The sequence below is a fragment of the Onychostruthus taczanowskii genome, unplaced genomic scaffold, assembly GCF_017590055.1.
Source record: "Onychostruthus taczanowskii isolate IOZ18803 unplaced genomic scaffold, ASM1759005v1 scaffold26, whole genome shotgun sequence".
In the NCBI taxonomy this organism is placed as follows: domain Eukaryota; kingdom Metazoa; phylum Chordata; class Aves; order Passeriformes; family Passeridae; genus Onychostruthus; species Onychostruthus taczanowskii.
The window spans coordinates 590,445-609,115 of record NW_024499906.1 but is presented as its reverse complement, the minus strand read 5'-3'; the positions used below and the strand labels follow the sequence as shown (position 1 = coordinate 609,115).

Sequence of the window (18,671 nt, the reverse complement as noted above, 5' to 3'; positions counted from 1 at the left end):
TTTGGTTTCCACAAAGGCTATCTTTTGGCTTTAAGAAAGCACTTGAGATGTAGGCAGTAAGTTTGTTGGGATGTGCCTGAATTTCCGTCTTGTCAAGATATGGTGATTTTCCAGTACTTCCTAGGCTGAAAAATTGCTTTCCATAGTCTACCTTAAACTTTTTTTTTCTTACCTGAGACTTTTTGTACTCGCTGGAAATACTGCCTGAAATTCCATTGCATCTTTTACAGTACACCATCATACATGCCCAACACACAGTTAACCTTCAGGTTCTCTCAGGATAATTCTTTATGTAATTATTTATTTCCCCAGCCTTCTTTTAAGGGGAATTATTTTGAGACAAAGTTTTTGGAAACCACTTACCCTGATCAACTGCTAGTAAATGTTTTTCTTTAGCACCTTATCCTCTGAGAAGCTACATAGTTTTTGAGACTTTAACTTCTTGTATACATGTTGCAATATAAACAGAAAGTCACAATTTAGCTATTCCTCTGAAAGTTACTAGGCCGCAGTTACTGACATTGAAATGGTGGTTAAAGAATAGCGTTTTTCTTTTTAATAAACTGAAAGGAGGTAAATTTCAATTGAGGAGGTAATTTTTACCAAGTGGGCATAAACCAGGGGCTTTCAATTTTTTTTTTTCATTAGGCATTGTAAAATAAATTTGAGTCTTCACCTTGAGCATTTAATATTCATCAGACTGTGAAATATTGTTACTAATAATTACCAGCTCTACAATTCAGATTAAGGACATATTCTTCTTGGGGTTTACAATTATTGCAAATAGTTGTGACAGTTAAAGCAGGACTCTTGGAACATTACACTGTTCTTCTCCTCTTGTTATTAATTGTAATTGCAAATTGCATATAATGACAATTCATTATTTGGAAAGTGCATATGGGCGCCTTCCTTGGGTTACTTTGAGACTGTTCCTCACTAAATGTTTTCCTTTAAACTGAGTTGCAATTTTGTTTTAAGATAGCATGGCTTTATCTGCTTAAAGTATTGTTTTTGATCCTGCTCTACTGTGATTAAAGTTCTTCAGAATCTCGTTTTGAGAATTCTGAAAGATTTTTTGCTTGGATTTCTGTGTATTGCCTGTGTTGAGATTGAATGTGTTGAGTAAAAGAAGTTAGTCATGTAAAAATATCTGGATTGTTCTTGCCATCACTGTTTCTCTCCTGATTTCCCTGTCTTCTTCACTTTCGATGTTCTAAGTTTGTCCACATTTCATGGATTAATTCAAAGGATTTTAATTAAAGAGGAAATGAGAGGAATTGGTGTAGTATTCCTGACTGGTTGCTTACTAAGGTTGGTTTGGTATTGCAGAATAGAAGTGATGATGAATATAATCTGTGGGGTATGTGGGGTATGCGTGTGCGATTCCAGATCTTACTCGTTCGTATGTATACAGCACATATTCAATAGATATGTTACTTAATGTACTGAAACTTCCTTATACAGGGATGGTTAATATCTGGAATGCTGGAGCATTATTCTTCCTTGTTTGATGGCCTGCAGGTGCTATCAGTGATAATATCTAGGAAAATAAGTCTTTTATAATATAAGAACTAAAAGTAGAAGTTTACCGTGACAGCAGTTTTTTCTGGCAAGGTGATTTGTTTTTCTTCAACCCACTTTGCTGCAACCTCCTTCAAAGTAAGTGTGGAGAGTGATAAGGTCTCCCCTCAGCCTCATTTTTTACAGGCACAACTCCAGCTTCTTAGGCTGCTCCTCATTGGACTTGTGCTTCAGACCTTTCACCTGTTGCCTTTCTCTGCACATGCTCCAGCACCTCAATGTCTTTCTTGGAATGCAGGGCCCAGAACTTGACAAAGCACTCAAGGTGTGGTCTCTCCAGTGCCCAGTACAGGGGGACTGCTGTGGTCCTCCTGGCCACACTATTGCTCATGCAGGCCAGGATGCCATTGGCCTTCTTGGCCTCCTGGCACGCATTGGATCATGTTCAGCCACTATCAGCCAGCACCCCCAGGGCCTTTTTCACTGAGCAGCTTTCCAGCTACTCTGCTTTCAGCCTATGGAGCTGCCTGGGGTTGTGATCCATGTGCAGGACCTGGCACTTGGTCTTGTTGAACCTCTTAAAATTTGCCTCAGCCCATTGATCCAGCCCATTCAGATCCTTTGTAGTGTCCTCCTACTCTCCAGCAGATCAACTCCCACTCAACTTGGGGTCATCTGCAGACTGACTGAGGGTGCACTTGATCCCCTTGACCAGATTACTGATAAATGTATAAAACAGAACTGGCCCCAGTACTGAGTCCTGGGGAAGACCATGTGTGACCAGCCACCAACTGTTCTATCCTGTAGCAGCATAAAAATTCCTAATATTTTTAAGCATATTTTGCTCATCATCATCTTTTGAACCTGTTGTAGAACTTGCAGGATGATATGGTCTAATTTTTAAAGTCATGGTTATTAGCTAAAATGTAGATGCCGTTTGGAAAATTTTATTTTAAAATATAAAGTGTACAAGGTATAAGAAATGTAGAGGTCCTGACTTTCAAGTTAAGATACTCTCTTTTTTATGGGGCTATTCTGTGTTGTCTCATGGGCAGATTCTGTTTCAAGACTCTTTGAAATTGCTGCCTCCATGCACCACCTGTATGCAGTTTTGTTTTAGTTTTTAATTAGGCATTGTTTTATACATATTTCTTTTGAATTTTTCCGTATATTTATGGAAATAAATTTTGCCATGTTTAACTTGCTAATTTTTTTGTGTGCGGTCAGTCATTCACAAATCAATTCACATAGGTGTTTGTTTCCTAAATATACACCTCTGTGTGGACTTGGGGGATTTGTATGTCAAATTCTGTTGTGAGTGAGGTTGTGCACATGGCCTTCTTTTTCATGTAAAATGTGACTAAAACTCTCATATTCCCTGTTAAGATTTTGATAGTGATTTTGTGTCCTAACAGGAAAACATTAGATAATTTCTCATGGCATCACTGAGTGCTTTCTTTCTGAAATTTCTGTTGGCAGGACTTTCTGTTTACATGCTAAAACAGGTTCAGCAGTACAGCAGATGTTTCCCCCTCCCTTCCACCCTTCTATGGACTTGTATGCGTTTGCTCACAAGTGCGCCTTGTGCAGAGAAAATGAGTGTTGATTTTTTTTCCTCCAGTCTATGCAAGTATGCTTTTTGCTATAGTTTAGGACTCAGTCTGTATTATCAGCCTGGCAAAAACATTTCCAGTTTGTGGCTTTTTTTCTGGGTGAATGGAGAAAACCTGATGTGTCCATTAGTTCTGTGCTTTTAGAAATTGAAAGTAAACCTTTAAATATTTAGTTTGATATTGATAGTGCTCAGTGAAGAAGCTTTTCACTGGTGAAAGGGATATGGTCTGAATGGCTTAAATATGTACTTGTAAGGAATTTTTAAAATTCATTACTTTTTCCTGTATTGAGAACGTAGTGACAAATTTGCAGGAAAGTACATCCATTTCCACACAAACTGTGCAGTATGAGTTGAGTGTTTATTTCCATGAGTGCCAGAGGGAATGACTGCAAGTGTGAATAAACTGTTCAATACCCTTAAGGGGAACCAATAAGCCAGCAATATGTCTGTGGGATAATCATGCCCCAGGCTTACATTATTGTAGTTTTATGGAAATGTATTCGAAAAATTGTCTATTTAGAAAACGAATAAGTGCTTTGTTTCCACAGTTGAAACAATGAAGTACAAAGAAATGTCTGATTCCAAGTTAACTGTTGTTGTTGCTTTTAGTTGTTTCAGATTAAGTATGTAATTCTTTTCCTTGCCCATCCATTTATTTTCCATTTCTTGATTTTTTTTCTGAAAAATTTACTAATTTTCTGCTGCTTTCTTTCTAGTGTTTATTACTTCATGTGAAACTCGGGATGTTTATGGTTTTAGCAGAATCATTTAAAAATTAGCTGGTTTTGAAACTCAGTTTCTTTGTATTTTCAACAGACGAAACATGAGATAATTCTAATTAAAATTAATAGTGTATATTAAATTTTTCAGTATTAACAAATAATTTTATTATAAATCGAGTATCTTTAGTTGATGTGTAATAAGGCATTAGTTGAAAAATTGCTGGTCCTGAGAGAACTTTATAGAATTTTACAAAAACTGGCCATGAAAATACAAAATTTTCAGAGGTTTGTTTAATGAAATTCAACAGAAAATATTTATTATCATTAATTTATTTCAGATGCTAAAGAGAAGACTATTCAGGGAAGGGTCATCTTGAAGTTATTATTTGGAACAGGGGAAAGCAACAGTTATTATGGGATACTTCCCTGCCATATAGTTTTACATACCATAGTTAGGAGCATATTTGCTTGTGGCCCATCTGTGTTCAGTGGAGAAAAAGACATACCCTCATAAGGATAATTTCCTTTTTCTAAGTGTAAATAAGGGTAACAATCGCTATATATTTTACTGTTTTTCTATTTATTTTTTAAGTGCCATTACAGCAAGTTTGTTGTATGGTGGTCATTAGCTGTTGAAATTGACTGCTCTTGCATTAGGGAAATATTAACTGTTTTTTTCTCTTGGATAAAAGGTTTTGTACAGAGCTTATTTGTATGGTACATCAAAGTCTCATAGAACTTGAGAAGCAGTGAAGGAGAAAGATGCCACTAGTATAGTAGATTAAAACATTTTGTAAAGGGGTAGGAATTATTCTGGCTGCATATAGAATGGCAACAAACAGTAATTGTGTAGTTGCAGTTCAAAATCACAGGGTGTTTTTAGTAAATAATACAGTACTACAAAGCAACACAATTTTATCCATTTGAGAGCAATTAAATTTCCTAATATTTGCATGATACATTTGACATTTCCATTTCTGCCACTACTGTTTTACCTAATACATAATGTTACTGGAGTGAAGCTTGGGCTGGAAACTTCAACAAAGCTATTGATGCCTGAGACACATAAGTCAAACCAGAGTTACCTATAGAGGACTGTACATGCAGCCTATATGGGTTTATACTCGCGTATCTGTACTAGTTACCTAAGGCTTGCAAAGTCCTATATGCAGCGAGGTGCTTATTGGGTCATGAGGTTTAAGTAGGAGAAGAACTTATATACCCTTTAGATCCTTTACAATTGCTTACCTTGCATGTTCTTTACAGACAGAAGATAAGGCAATTATAGGGCTGAGAGTTTATATTAATGATCTGATGTCAGTGAGAGGTCAGCTGTATACTGCAGGTCTAGCCGTATAACCTCGAACCCCACTTGCTCTTCTCATCATAATTTAACTCAGGAATTTGCCCATAGGCCCAGTTTAATATAGATGTGTTGTGCACTGTGGGAAAAAAAGTGAGCATCTGCAGGCTTACAAAGGTTACTCTGTGAGAAGATTACTCTGTGAAAAGAACTGATATTTTAGGTAAGAAGCCTATCTTGCAAAGAAAATTGATGAAGAACAAATATGTTGAATTATTCTGTAATAGACACTTCAAAAAAAAGTCAGTACTTGGTTAAGACCCTTGAAAAATCTCCCATTAGTCATACTTCCTCTTTTACTTAATTTTTTTACACCTCATTTGATAGTAATTTTTGAAATTATGGCCTAAAGCCACTCTAAAGTTGTATAACAAACCCTTTCCCCCCCCCACAAAATCCTGCTTTATTCTTAGTTATTAAAGAATTCAAATAATCCATTTAAGTATTCAGATAAAGTAGAAGTTCCAGAGAATACTGTAAACACTTCAGCAAATTATTTTTTTCCTTGCAAATACAGGATATATAATATATTGCATATAAAATAATTAAAAATTAATTACATGTAGCTATTTTTAGAATACTTATGAATTTTTCAATGTAGCTATAGTATGAATTTCCTCTGCTTTCTTTTTTTGATTCATCTGGATAATCTTGCAGTCTGTTTTTGGTTGATCCAAGCACTGGTAAGTAGAAAATGGAAAAATCAAAACAAGTATTCAAGGAGCTCAACACTGGATGATTAGGCAAAAGAAGCAAAATCTGAGAAAGGAATTTAACCAAGAAAAAAGAGATCACTTGGTGTTTTAACAGCAGGAGACAGCTGTTGCCTGAAGAGTGGGCAGTGCAAAGAGGCATTAAATCTGGATCAGGAAATGGAATTTGAAATGCACATGAAAGACAAAGTCATTTTGCAAGGAAGCCAACACTCTCTTTGTACTGAATCAGCAAGTTCCCCATGCATTCAGTGTGTGGGTGAAGTTAAAACTACAGCTTAACTAAAACAGAGATTTGACACTACCTAAATGGAAAATATCTTCTGCTTTCTTTGCCTTCTGTCTCCTCTTTGTCCCAGAGTCCCTGGCCCCACACTGCTTCTACATGCTGCTTCTTCATGCCTCCCTGCACAGGCTTGGGTGTTCATCCCTTAATAGCCCACAGAGAGCTATAATTGAAAAGCTTCAGCAGAAGGCCCCAGTGAATGGAGCAGAATTTTCTATCTGTAAGCAGTAATAGACAGAGGTAACTACTTCGTAAGTGGCAAAAGTGCAGGAGCTGATCAGCTGTGACTTGCAACTGCTTCCTAAATATATGTGGGCACAGCATTCAGCACAGCTTTTGTGTCAATGCCTAAGTTCTGTCTGGTTCATTACTGTAATCCTTCTATTCATTCTCAGAAGTTATGTATGTATGAAGTATTCAGTTCAAATGACTGTGTTTTAAAATAAGTCTCTAACCAGTTCTTTTGAATGCAATGAAAGAAGTCTTGCAGTTGAAATTCAGAGAGAAAGCTTTTAATGAAGTATAAATTTACTCTGCTCTAATATTGTTCATTTGACGAATAAGTTGATTGGTGAAGTATGTTAAATGTATGCTGGATTTATAACTGTTTTCTGCAGCTATGAAATCCATTGACCTTTTTGTGTAAAAGCAGGCTGGTAGTCACTTGTCTGCATGGAAGTTACTTGCTGATTCACTAAGCTCACCTGGTCAAATATGATGGTGGTACAAGCTCTTCAGAGCATATGGGTACAAAATATAAGCACTGGCTGTGCATGTGCTCCCATTTTACCCTTCTTTAGTTGTTGCTGTTCTTATGAGATGGAAAAAAGCCATCAAAAGTTCCCGCTTTTCTTATGAGATGGAAAAAAACCATCAAAAGTAACAGCAGATTTTTACAGCAAAACTTTGAATGGAAGATGAATTTTCAAATTACTTATCCTTCCCTGTTTGTCCTCTTTTTTTAAATACCTAAAGAATGCTGGCATGTTCCATCCTCTCTCTCTTCATTCTAATCTGTTAGTGCAGAAATAATTCTTTGTGTGTTTCACTGTTTGCATTGTGAACCTTTCCTTGCTTTTTCCTATGGGTCTGCCAGTTTCTCCTGTATTTAGCAGTTGTGCCTAGTGCTATCATTTAATCTCAGTGTTGCTAGTCCGAGGTGGGCGTTGTGTAAGTACTAACAGAGTCCTTGATCCTAGAATTTTAGATAAATAATGAAAAATAAGCTGAAGTATGGAGATAAAATACATAAGTTTTTAGAGCAGTGTTCTAACATAAAGCTTCTACTGATAATAGAAGGAGGATGAAGATGCTCTAAGAGAGTTTTGTGGTCACCTTTGCTTTATAAAATGTAATCTAGAGCTTATATAGATAAAAATAATTTAGTATGAGTCACAAGCAACTGATAAATTGAAAGCAAGCAGTGAGAAAGATTGGAAAAGTAGAGTTGACAGCCAGATGTGTGACCTAACTGCAGTAATTATGGAAGAAGTATAGACAGATAAAATTTTTTGGTTGAAAAACATTAAAAACAAGGAAGTGAACATAAGATACACATAGTTTTGCCTACAAAGAGTGCATGCTGTTCCAGAAAAAGGCAGTTTTTAGTAGGGTAGGAGAAATTTTAAAATAAAGTGAGATAAAAGTCCATAAAATGGAATTACTTGTTTCTTTAAGGTAGTAACAATTTCCTTAAAATAGAAATAAGGATAAATAGGCCGTGCCTGTTTTACTTGAACAAGACTGAGAGTGAATGTAGGAAGGGTGTCCAGAGGAGGGGGCCAGGCTCTTCTCGGTGGTCCAGCCAATAGAATGAGAGGCAATGGGCAGAAACTGAAGCACAGGAAGTTCCACTTGAATATGAGGAATAACTTCATCATTGTGCAGGTGCCCGCACAGAGGAACAGAGTGTCCAGAGAGGTTGTGGGCTCTCCCTCACTGGAGAAATCAAGAACTGTCTGTACACAATCCTGTGCAGTGTGGTCTGAGATGAGCCTGCCTGAGCAGGAGGCTGGAGCAGATGACCCCCAGTGGTCCTTTCCAACCTTTATCTGTTCTCTAATTCTGTGGAAATAAAATGGCAATAAATGGTGAAAGATCAGCAGTAGTGAATTGAAAGTCAATGATTAAGAAATTATGACAGAAAAGAAATTCAGTTACTTGTAAAGTAAGAAAATTTTAATAAAGATATGACTTGGCAAATTGTTATTTTGGAGAACATTAGATCCATTTGGGATCAGATGTGAATAGGTAAGATCCAAGAAATGACAATGTATCATGTGGTGAGATGGCAGAGTTTAACAGAACAGTCAGTAACTGTGCGGAGCAACTGTGCATAGAAAGGAATCAGGGAACACTTGAAAGGTGTTCTGTAACTCGTTTTTTATTACCATTTGCTGCATTGCTCATATCCGCATTATTCAGAGCCTCAAGAAAGTGAATGTGATTTCACATTTCACTCTTGTCTATTGTAGTAAAATTTCTTACGTTTCTTTCAGTGTGTAAAGACAATTACACCAAGCAATTACACCAAAATAGAAGTGTGTCAGACAAATACTGGTTTTAATTTGGGTTTACTGAGTTCAAAGGATCAACAACATTAACTTTGAGATTTGATGAAGATTTGCTGCTGTAGAAATTTACTCTGATGTGCTTACCTTGGAAAGAGGTTGACTGTTACAGCTGAGATGGTATACACAGAACTTTAATTTCTGTGCTATTTTCAGCTATTCATGTTTCTCAGAGTATACTGAAAGTTATACTCTGAAAAGGTATACTGAAAGGTATTTAGACCACTTCAGGTATTTAGCTTACTTTTTTACATTTGCTGCTAGTGAAATTTGCATTGTCAGTGATGGGAGATGATCTCATATACTAAGTTGAGTGTTTGAACTAGGGCTAGCAATTTTGCAAACTGTGTGAACTTTTGTGTTAGACATCTAATGCTCTATTGATTTTTTTCTGGATAATCAGTGTCTCTGAACCACTTTATGTGAGGGATTTTATAGTACCACAGGTGGTAGAAAAGTTCACTGAGAAAGGTTTTATGGCAGAACTCTGTTTCTCAGCCTTCAGCTACAGTAAAACTAAGAGATATAAATCATTTATGTTGTATTTAGTGCTGAAAATCTGTTTTCTTCTACAGTCATTTCAGGCTCTCTGTAGTAATGCTTAATCTGGAAATACAGCTGTGACCACAGATATGCCCTCTAAATAGGAGACCTTACCATGAGGAATGTGGTTGTTTGTAACTGTTACTTTAAAAATGCATGTTTATTCATATTCATGCTAATTCAGAAAGAGAGGTTTCTTGAATAAGATCTCACTTTTCACAACAGAAAGAAACTTAAGTTGTAGGTTTTCCTTTCTGTTTCTTAAAGTGAAATATTTTACTGCTTTGACTTGCTTAATCTGTTATGTGCATGCCTCACTCTGACAGTTCCTGTGTGTTGGAATTGTTGATAAACTTCTAATGAATCATTCAATGCTCTTGCTTTGTGTTGCTTTGTGTTCCTATGTTGTGAATAAAAGGGACTGAGAGCTACATATCCAGTACTTTTTCCCAAAAGCTGATTTCTTCCAGCAAGTTCCCATTAGACCTGGTGTCAGCTGCAGTATAAAGATATTAAAGAAATTAAATCAAGCCTGTTTTTCTGAGACAGCATTTGACAATCATACTCATTCTTTGGGAGCTTTTTTTGTTATTTCAGCCGATAATTTTTTCTTTGATATAAACTCTTAACAGTCTTAAATTTTTACTCTCTCTTCAATGTGTACCACCTTCAGATATTCCATTAGATGAATGTTTTTCCATTCGATATTTCTTAACCAAAATAAATACATAGTTATTTTAATCTTTGTAAGTCATTCTCCAGTATCTTGATTGTTTTAAAATTTATTATTTTTTCACATCTGAATTCTATATACTTTGTGAATATCTTTCTGGTATAAAGATGCCTAAGAGTAACTGAATATTGCAAAGACATTTACTTCCCCTCTCATTATCCAGAGCATATATTTATTGTTGCTGCACATTGAAAATACATCTCTAAATTGTTCACTCTACTTGTAGGCTTTTATCATTAGTACTGCATCATAGATTTTTATCTAGTGTTTCAGATGTGTGTATTAAGCATGCATATTTCCAGATGCTGTTCCTTGTAATTCTATTTCCTAATTCTTTTATTTCATTCCACACACATTTGTGAACTCCTGACAGTTGATATTTCTCTTGCTCTGGCAGGTTATTGAGGTTATTTTGCTTCTTGAGTTTGTTGCCCGTATGACTCTTGGAAAATAATTTTTATTTAATAGATATGATTTTTTTTCTTCCCTTCAAATATTTGATAACTTCTGTTGCCCTGGGGATTGAGTTTTGAGATTTGCTAGCTTGATTTTGTTAGCTTTTCTAGGTCTGAAAAGCCTGCTTCCATCCCTCACTTATTTTAGTAAGTGGTTATCAGCACAGAAGAAGCAGTTGCTATGTATGCATGGATTCTCCCTTCCATGTAAATGTCTGTATGTTGTGTGTGTATGTATGTGTGCATATACCAACTCATGTATAATGCATTTTCTGCCTCTTTCATTTAAAACAATGCTATTTACCCACAGGAGGAGGAAGAAGAAACGTATGAGCAAACTCTAGAATTCCGCAGAGGAGGTGATGGTCAGCCACGGCGGTCCACACGACCCACTCAACAATTTTATCAACCCCCCCGAGCTAGAAACTGATTAATAAGAAAAGAAAGGTAAATATAAGGTACCAGCTTTATATATTGGTTTAGATTTCACAATAAACAAATCTGGATTGTTCTTTATTTTCCTTAAGGATATTGGTATATTTATGATAGAAGTTGGATATCTCTGTTTCTCTGAATTTTGTGTCTTAGGAGAGCTTAATATATCTGTGGGAAGAGGGAAAGCAATAAAAACACTTCAACAAATAGCTTTTGGCTTTTTCTTTATGTCATATCATCTCAGCAAGCTTTTTCCTGGTGCTTTTTCACCTGAGAGCAGCAGCAAGATCCTCTGATTCACATACATTTGAAACAAGCTTATTTGAAACAAGCAGCTGCAGTCCCTGCTGAGCTCAGGACTGTCTAGCTCTGTCCAAGGTCCCATATTCTACTTTTTATAAGCCATTTATGTGAATAAATATCCTTTCTGTTGTTTTGCTTGCATGAGAAGGAGAAATATAAAATCTGTGAGTTCACCATTAAATAGGGAGGTGCACAGACGAAGAATATTTATGATATTTTGAATCTTGAGGATATACTTGCACCTATATTTTATTAATTACCAGAAATTAAGGGATTATATATCATCCTTAGAAAAGACACCTGCTACATATATTAATACATTTTAAAAGGTCAGCCAGATTGAACAGTTACAGTAATTTCACTGAACAAATCTCATAAACTGTGCTGCTTTCATTTCACTGATTGACCTTCTAAATCCTTAATTTACAAAAGACGATCAAAAGTCTATCCTGAATAAAGAAAGCTTTGATAAGTCACATAATATTTGATGTACACCCACAGTGTGTCTTTATATTGAATCTGATTTTCTTTTTACTAGCCAGTTTGTTTTTACTAATTTCTTTTTTCTTTTCATTACTGTAGTCCTCCACGTTTTGTTGTGTTTAGCACACGCAGCGCATCTCTGCACCTTTTGGTATTTCTGACATGCAAAAACATGATTCTACTTTTTGGAGTATATCTTAAAATGTATTTTTCATTTATTCCAGTACTGGCAATTTAAGAGAGGTGATAATTGTTCTATTTTTGCCAATATAACTTGAATTTCTACTTTAAGTACTTGTATCAATCACTATTAGTAAACATGTACTGTGACAGTTCATGTAGAAATTATTCTGGAATATGCACTGAGCAGAGTTTTTACCAGTACAGTTGGGCCTGAGCAGTGTCAAGGTGATCAGTTGAATGAGAGATGTGAAGTGTACACAGAAGTCAAAGCCAAGGAATTTTTTGGTTTCTTAGGTAATATTTTTGCTATTTCTCTAATTTTACAGTATAAATCTGGAAAACTACTTAGCTTTGGTCAGCCATGAGGCACCAGGGAGAGTGGTAGTAACTCCTGTATCTCAAGAACAAGTTACTTGTTGGCAGATAAGGAACAACCTTTCTAAGGCACAGATGATTTTTTCTTGCAGGTGTTCCTATACTTTATTTTAAAGATTATAATGGGATCCTGATTTAAATAGACAGCAGATCTGGTATCAAAACTTACCTGGTACAGAAAATAAGCCTTCACAGCTTTTCCTTTCTATTGGGCTTTCCCAAAAATAAGTTGGTGTAATCAATTTGTCACTGGTTTTAAATGGAGGCAGAACATCAAACACAGTCCTTTTCTAAATTGTTTTCAGCTTACCTGGACTTGTACAACAATGTAGCTTTACTGTCTTTACATGTAAAAGTTCAGGAATAGTAAATGTCACTTCCCAGAAGTGGATTTCTATATGGATTCTGCCTCCTTTTCATTTCTTAGAACTTTTGAGAGCATGGCATACTGTTCTTATTTCAAGTTTTTTATAACCTGTTAAATGAAAACAAGATTTACTGGGGAAGTTTTAAGGGATCCTGTAAGGCACAACTTTTTTTGCAGGATGCTTTACCTCTTCAACAGTTCATTTATTAGAGACACCTTTACTTACTGAAAGGGAGTATCTCTCTGTTATGTTAAATAACTTAATGTCTTTTTCCTAAAGAGATGAAAAATCATTTATGATGATTATTTTATGTTATAAATTGGTAAATTCCACAGAATTTTAATGTTGTAGTTTGTAGCATTTAAAATTTCAAGGTATCTTGTTCTCAAAGGCAACTTAAACAATACAAAACCTGGAGTTTGCTGGCCATATTTGTATTCGGTAGGAAAGGGATGTAACAAAGATGAAGCATGAGGTCCATACAGTCAAAGTATCAATTCATACCCAAAACCTTTTAGATCTACCTGTATTATATCATTTGACAAGGAGGACTTAGTAAGGCAGTGGTGCAGAAATGAGGCTGTACTGATTCTTGGATTAATGTTCAGCACACTCATTCAGGTGTTGAATTTGGGCATGCACATCTGGAATTAGTTTTGCCAAATAATCAGTTCAAAATCTTTGTCTGTACTTCAAGGGGTCTTAAGTGGAAGAAGGTTCAAGATTTTAAAATTCTGAGTTGTTTTTTAAAAGTGGAATTTGGATCAATGGAGCTGTTCAGTCTGGGGAAGAGAAGTGTCTAAAGGGATCTTATTGCAGTATTTCAGTATTTGAAAAGGGGGCTTCTAAAAAAGATGGAGAGGAGCAAACACTGCAGATTTGCAGTAAGTCTTGACCTGGTGATTTTTATGAAGACAGATAGATAAAGTAGAAGTATGGGATAGTCAGTACCTCACTGTGGTTGCAGTTGACCTAGACATTTATTAATATCCGGCAGTGTGAGGTGGAGAACACTAAGTCAGCATTTTAAGTCAGTCAGAAGGAATTTTATGTGGGTATGAGTCAAACACTAGGTTTAACGGGTCTGTAAAATAAGAAAATCATCCTGGAGAGTCAAGATACAAGAATTAGAATCTAACAATAAGAAAAATACATCCTGAGGTTACATTTCCTATGTAGAATGTCTTAATAGTCTGAAATTGAAGCGGAGCAAATAATCAGAAATGAGTGTTTTGAAGGGTCAGACCTTTTGGAGATTGAAAGAATCTGAGAGTGTATACCTGTAAGTGCTTGATCCTTATATGCTTTTTGGGTATTCCTTTACTCCATGACAGAACTAATCAACACCTTGTCACATTTGCTATAAAATCTGTATTGAAGTCCTTAACAATGGAGAAATTGTGCTTTTGTGAGAGAGAAGTCTTAACCAGCAAGTGTTCTTTGTATTAGACCGATCATATTTATTGCATTGAAGTGCAGCCTTCTGATTTTTATTCTTTTGAAGAATTGTGTCTCTGTAAGTACTGAAAAGCAAATATTCAGTCTTTTGGAGGAAGAAAATGAAGTGACAGTGAAGCCTGTGTTGCACAGAGCCTAAGGACAGGGGGTACTTGTGGTTTCTTGAGTGCCAATACTTTTTGTCCTTATCTGTTGTATTTTAGTTTTTTTCATTTAGAAATCTTCTTGGAGTCTGGGGGAATTCACTGGCAGCTCCCAACTTGCTGAACACTTCTTCTAGAAGAAATTCTGGGGTTTTCCAAGCAGCAGGATGGAACAAAGAAAGCTCCTGTGAGCAGAAGGAATTTGGACCTGATACCACAAAAGACTTTTTTAAAGTTCTTAGTTAAATGAAGCTGAATACTTTTTACATATGAAAGAGGCAAATTGTCATTGCTACCATCAATAAAACCACAGTGCACTATTCTATTCTTTGCCTTGTATTCTTTTTACTGAGCCTCTATTGTTAGTTAACATAATAATGTATCATGACTTTTTTCTTAATTTTGAACTGATTTTACTTGCAATATTGCTTCTAGTAAAGTAAAACTAAAACATGTTTTCTCAAAAGCTGACAGGGTTGAGCGTTTAATTTAGATTTTTGGTTAGCATTAGTGAAACATGTTAAAAAAAATTCAGCTAATTGTACAGTAAAATTCTGAATAGGCTTTTGACTATGTTTTTTGTGTTTACTTTCCAAAGTTGCTGAAAGATAAATTACAGATTTGCTTATTATGTTTTTTGTGATTTGTGACCAGAGGGTCAAAGGGGAGAAAAAAAGAAAATGATCAGCTTCAATAGTAATTTTCTAAATAATTTGAGGTAAATATTTTCTTTATAGGAATATTTATATTAAAGAAATAGAAACATTTCTAAAAGGTACAGAAAAGTCATTTAAACAAAAAATACTGAGAGATGCACATTGGTATTTTAAGCATAAGAATGGGTATAAATGCACACGTGTGAGCTGTTGGATAGTAGGTACTAACTTTCTTGTAATTTTAAACTACACTTTCTCTGCTTCATATTACTAGATTTTTTTTGAATTGTCATTGATGTTTGAACTAATCTTATGTCAAACTACTTTTCATTCTAAGCTGTATCTTTGAATCTTATGTGATTATGATAAATAGTTGAAATTTCACTATTTCTTTAGCTGAGAAGCACTCAAAATCTAGGTAACCTGCAAATTCCTTCTAAGTTTTATGCTGATCATTTAAGACTGAAATAGCACATATGTTTTGAGATAGTTTTGTAAAGATAGAATTATACCTGAGAGATGGATTGATGGTATAAATTGTACAGTTAATTCTGCTGAATTTCTCTCTGAGTGCTCATACAAAACTGTTTGAATAGAACCTTGTTTATTTGGATGATAAGAAGTTTTATATTGAGGATGTAATTGAATGTATCTGCAGTACAGAATGTGGATTATTGTCTGAATGCAGTCAAATCTTACCAATCACGTAAATTTTTGCAGAATCGTAAGCAACCAAATGTTTTGCTGTTCTAACGGATCCTAAGCAGCTTCTTCATAATCATGATGAACCTTACTAATAATTCTGAAGAATTCTGGAAGTTATAAACATGAGCTGTACAATGGTAAAGTTCCTCACTGTCAACTAATAGGCAACTAGTTTTATGAAGTTAGATTTACATTAGAAAACACTTTCCAAATGGTATGAAACATCCTGATCAGTTCTGCTAAATTGTACCAGCAACTAAATAAACTGTAGATCTAATACATTGCATGTTGGATACTTTGCTTCCAGAATTATTGCTAAGACCACTGACAGCAGCTATTCAGCTTCATTAAGAAATGCAGCCATCACATAGTTTTGAAGAGCAGTTTTGACTTTCCTTTGCAAAGAGGATGTGCATTAAACAAGCCCTACAATCAGTGTACCAAAGCAACTTCTGGAATTAAAATAACTTTTATTTTCTTTTGAGCTTTCATTCTTGCTGTGAACTAAAACATAAAACAAAGAAAACTACAGTCTGATTTAGTGAACTTTAAAAAAATAATGCCTAGTTATGAAATTTTAAGACTACAAATACAAAACAGCATTCTTCTCTAGTGGCTGTGGCCTTCTGAGATTATGACATGTATGTGCAGCTGTAGGCAAATGAAATATCCTTGAGAATGTTGTTTTACTTTGTGAAACAGTAAAGACCATTTCCTGATCTTTTTACTGGGGCTGTGGATCTAGAAAGCCAGAGTAAGCAAATATCTCTAGAGACTTCATGAAAACTCATGTAGTCTTTGTATATTTTATGATTATTTTCTGCTTTGGCTTCCATTGAAATAATATATGCTGAAAGTTCTGCCTTTCAGGTTCTGAAAAACTGTTGTTTGAATAGTTAAAAGCTTATTGCATCAACCTGTTTTGAAAAGCAAGAATTTGTATATTCATGCTTTTTGATTCCTGTATCTAGAAACAACATGACAATAAACTAGGTAGGTATATGAATTACATTCTTGATTTGCATAGCCCAGCAAAACCAAAAATACAATAATTTGCCAGTCATACTGTAGTAAATTTTGCATGCACAAGAACATTAATTTATTTAGCTTTTGTGTTCAGAAGAAATTGCTGTGTCTAGATAGATCTTCAAAACTGATGTTAAAATTAACTTCCAGTTCATCAAAAGCAACAGCAAAAGCAAGCTTCTGAACTTGATGTAGCCACATCTGTGTTTAAAGGGAAAAAGGTGATAAGGGGCACTGGATCCTGGTCATGCACACTATTTATTTATTAGCTTGATTTGTGCTTCTGTATTGCAGTGTTCTTGGCTAGCTGTTGCTAAGACAAACCTGTTACAGAGGAAGTTTGCCCTTTGTAAGGTGGGCATGAGCCAACCTGTGCTTCTTGACCTGTGAACCAGTAGGTCCCTGGTTCCTGGCTTTCCTTTGCTAGGATTATAGATGAGAATTTCTGTGTTAAAATTAGGAGTGCAATTCAAGTGAGGTGTTTTGCCTTGGACTTGTGTATAACATCTTTACCAAATGAAAAACAAAATCAGAATTTCTTGTTTAAATTATTCTAAAAGTTATATACCAAGTTGATAATACTATCATTGACTAGGATTTTTTTTCCCCTTTATATTCTTGAGAGATAAAATAATTTTGAAACAAAAAGTGGAAATGATGTGGTTTTATCTTACAGGTTTTCAGAATTTTGTATTAAAATCTGATTGAAATTGTCATGTTTGCATTTAAAATTCTTCCTTGGTCTAACATCTTCTGGTAGATACACACATGCATATTTTAATATAGCTTTTCATCACTAGCAGGTACTTTCTTTTTAAGTCTTTGGCAACAACTGTGCAAAGCATTTTGAGGATTGCTTGTCAAAGTCACTTTTCCAAGAAACACTGCTGGAATTTTCTCTGCAGAATCAAGTGTCTTTAGCCTTATGCAGATGAAACTTGTTGGAATGTGGCTTTCCAAGGCAGTCTTAACAACAGATATTTTCATTGGGATGCAAAATGTTGATATCACAGGAAAGACAAATCTTATCTGTAAGATGTACTTGGCATTAGATACATGAAGATTTAGTGTGAGGTAAATCTGATGGAATATTTGCAAAAGAGCTCCCAAAGAGCCGAAGTAGCTAATGAAAATTGGTAGCTGAAATAATCTGGTAGTATGGGGTGTACAGTCCCTTTTTAGCTTTATGTTGGAAGGAGCTTCATACAGAAGAATCTCCAGTGCTTTTATGCAGACACAGGAATATATAATTTGGAGTGATTGCCTATATATGCTTTCTTGAAGAACAATTCTATTTTAGTTGTCTTTTCATCACATGACTTGATCCAACTCTAGTAAAATGCTGTAACTTTCTTGAGAGTAGTGTAAGCCTGAATAATGAATGACCAACGACACAACTAAGTTCAGTTTAGCTTTCTGCTTGCTATACAACTATTGGTGCATTCTCTTGTTTTTTGGTTTTTTGTTTTTTTTTTTTATGGAACATTTTTGAGCGACTTACTGTAGGAGAGCAGCTAAACCATGGAAGGTACTCCAAACTTGTAGGCACTGGCCTTCTCATAGCATGGTATGCATGTGAAAAGCTTTGTGGTGCTATCCTTAAAAACAATGGTAAAGACTCATAATTACTCTTATTTTTAGTATATACTTCATATTACCTTCTTTATATTGGCCTGTTCTGGCTTTAAATTTCAATTTTGTTCTGAGAATGATTCAAAATAATGTAAGGGAATATAAATTATATCAATACTTAATTTTCGCACAAGATTGAGAGGCCATAAAAAGTCAGTTTCCATGCAAGCACATGGGCTGTTGATGGACAAAATTATGTCCTGGAAATTATGATGTTATGAGTGAAACCAAAATCTAGTATATATTGAAAAAAAATCTTACATGTATTCAAGTAAACAGGAACTGTGGGGAAGAAAATTATTAGGCATATAAGACCAACAGAGAACTATAGATTGTGTAAAAAAAAATTTGGCAGCTGCTTCTGTGGAAGATGTTTATAGTCA

General features: G+C 35.2%; 1 protein-coding gene across 8 annotated transcripts in view; it reads left to right on the top strand.

The window, feature by feature from the left end:
* The window catches only part of TDRD3 (tudor domain containing 3), a 91,987-nt gene extending 77,400 nt beyond the window's left edge, over positions 1–14,587 (top strand). For 4 of the 8 annotated variants that reach the window (XM_041407237.1, XM_041407244.1, XM_041407243.1 and 1 more), the window contains exons 13-14: positions 6,296–6,460; positions 10,832–10,952. In XM_041407237.1, the coding sequence (XP_041263171.1) occupies positions 6,296–6,451 (156 nt within the window). In that variant the 3' untranslated portion in view covers positions 6,452–6,460; positions 10,832–10,952. Of the gene's footprint in view, positions 1–6,295; positions 6,461–10,831; positions 10,980–13,407; positions 13,410–14,329 lie in introns of those variants that run through there. The other 4 variants (XM_041407241.1, XM_041407239.1, XM_041407242.1 and 1 more) reach the window with 4 other exon arrangements.
* Positions 14,588–18,671: the final 4,084 nt, after the last annotated feature.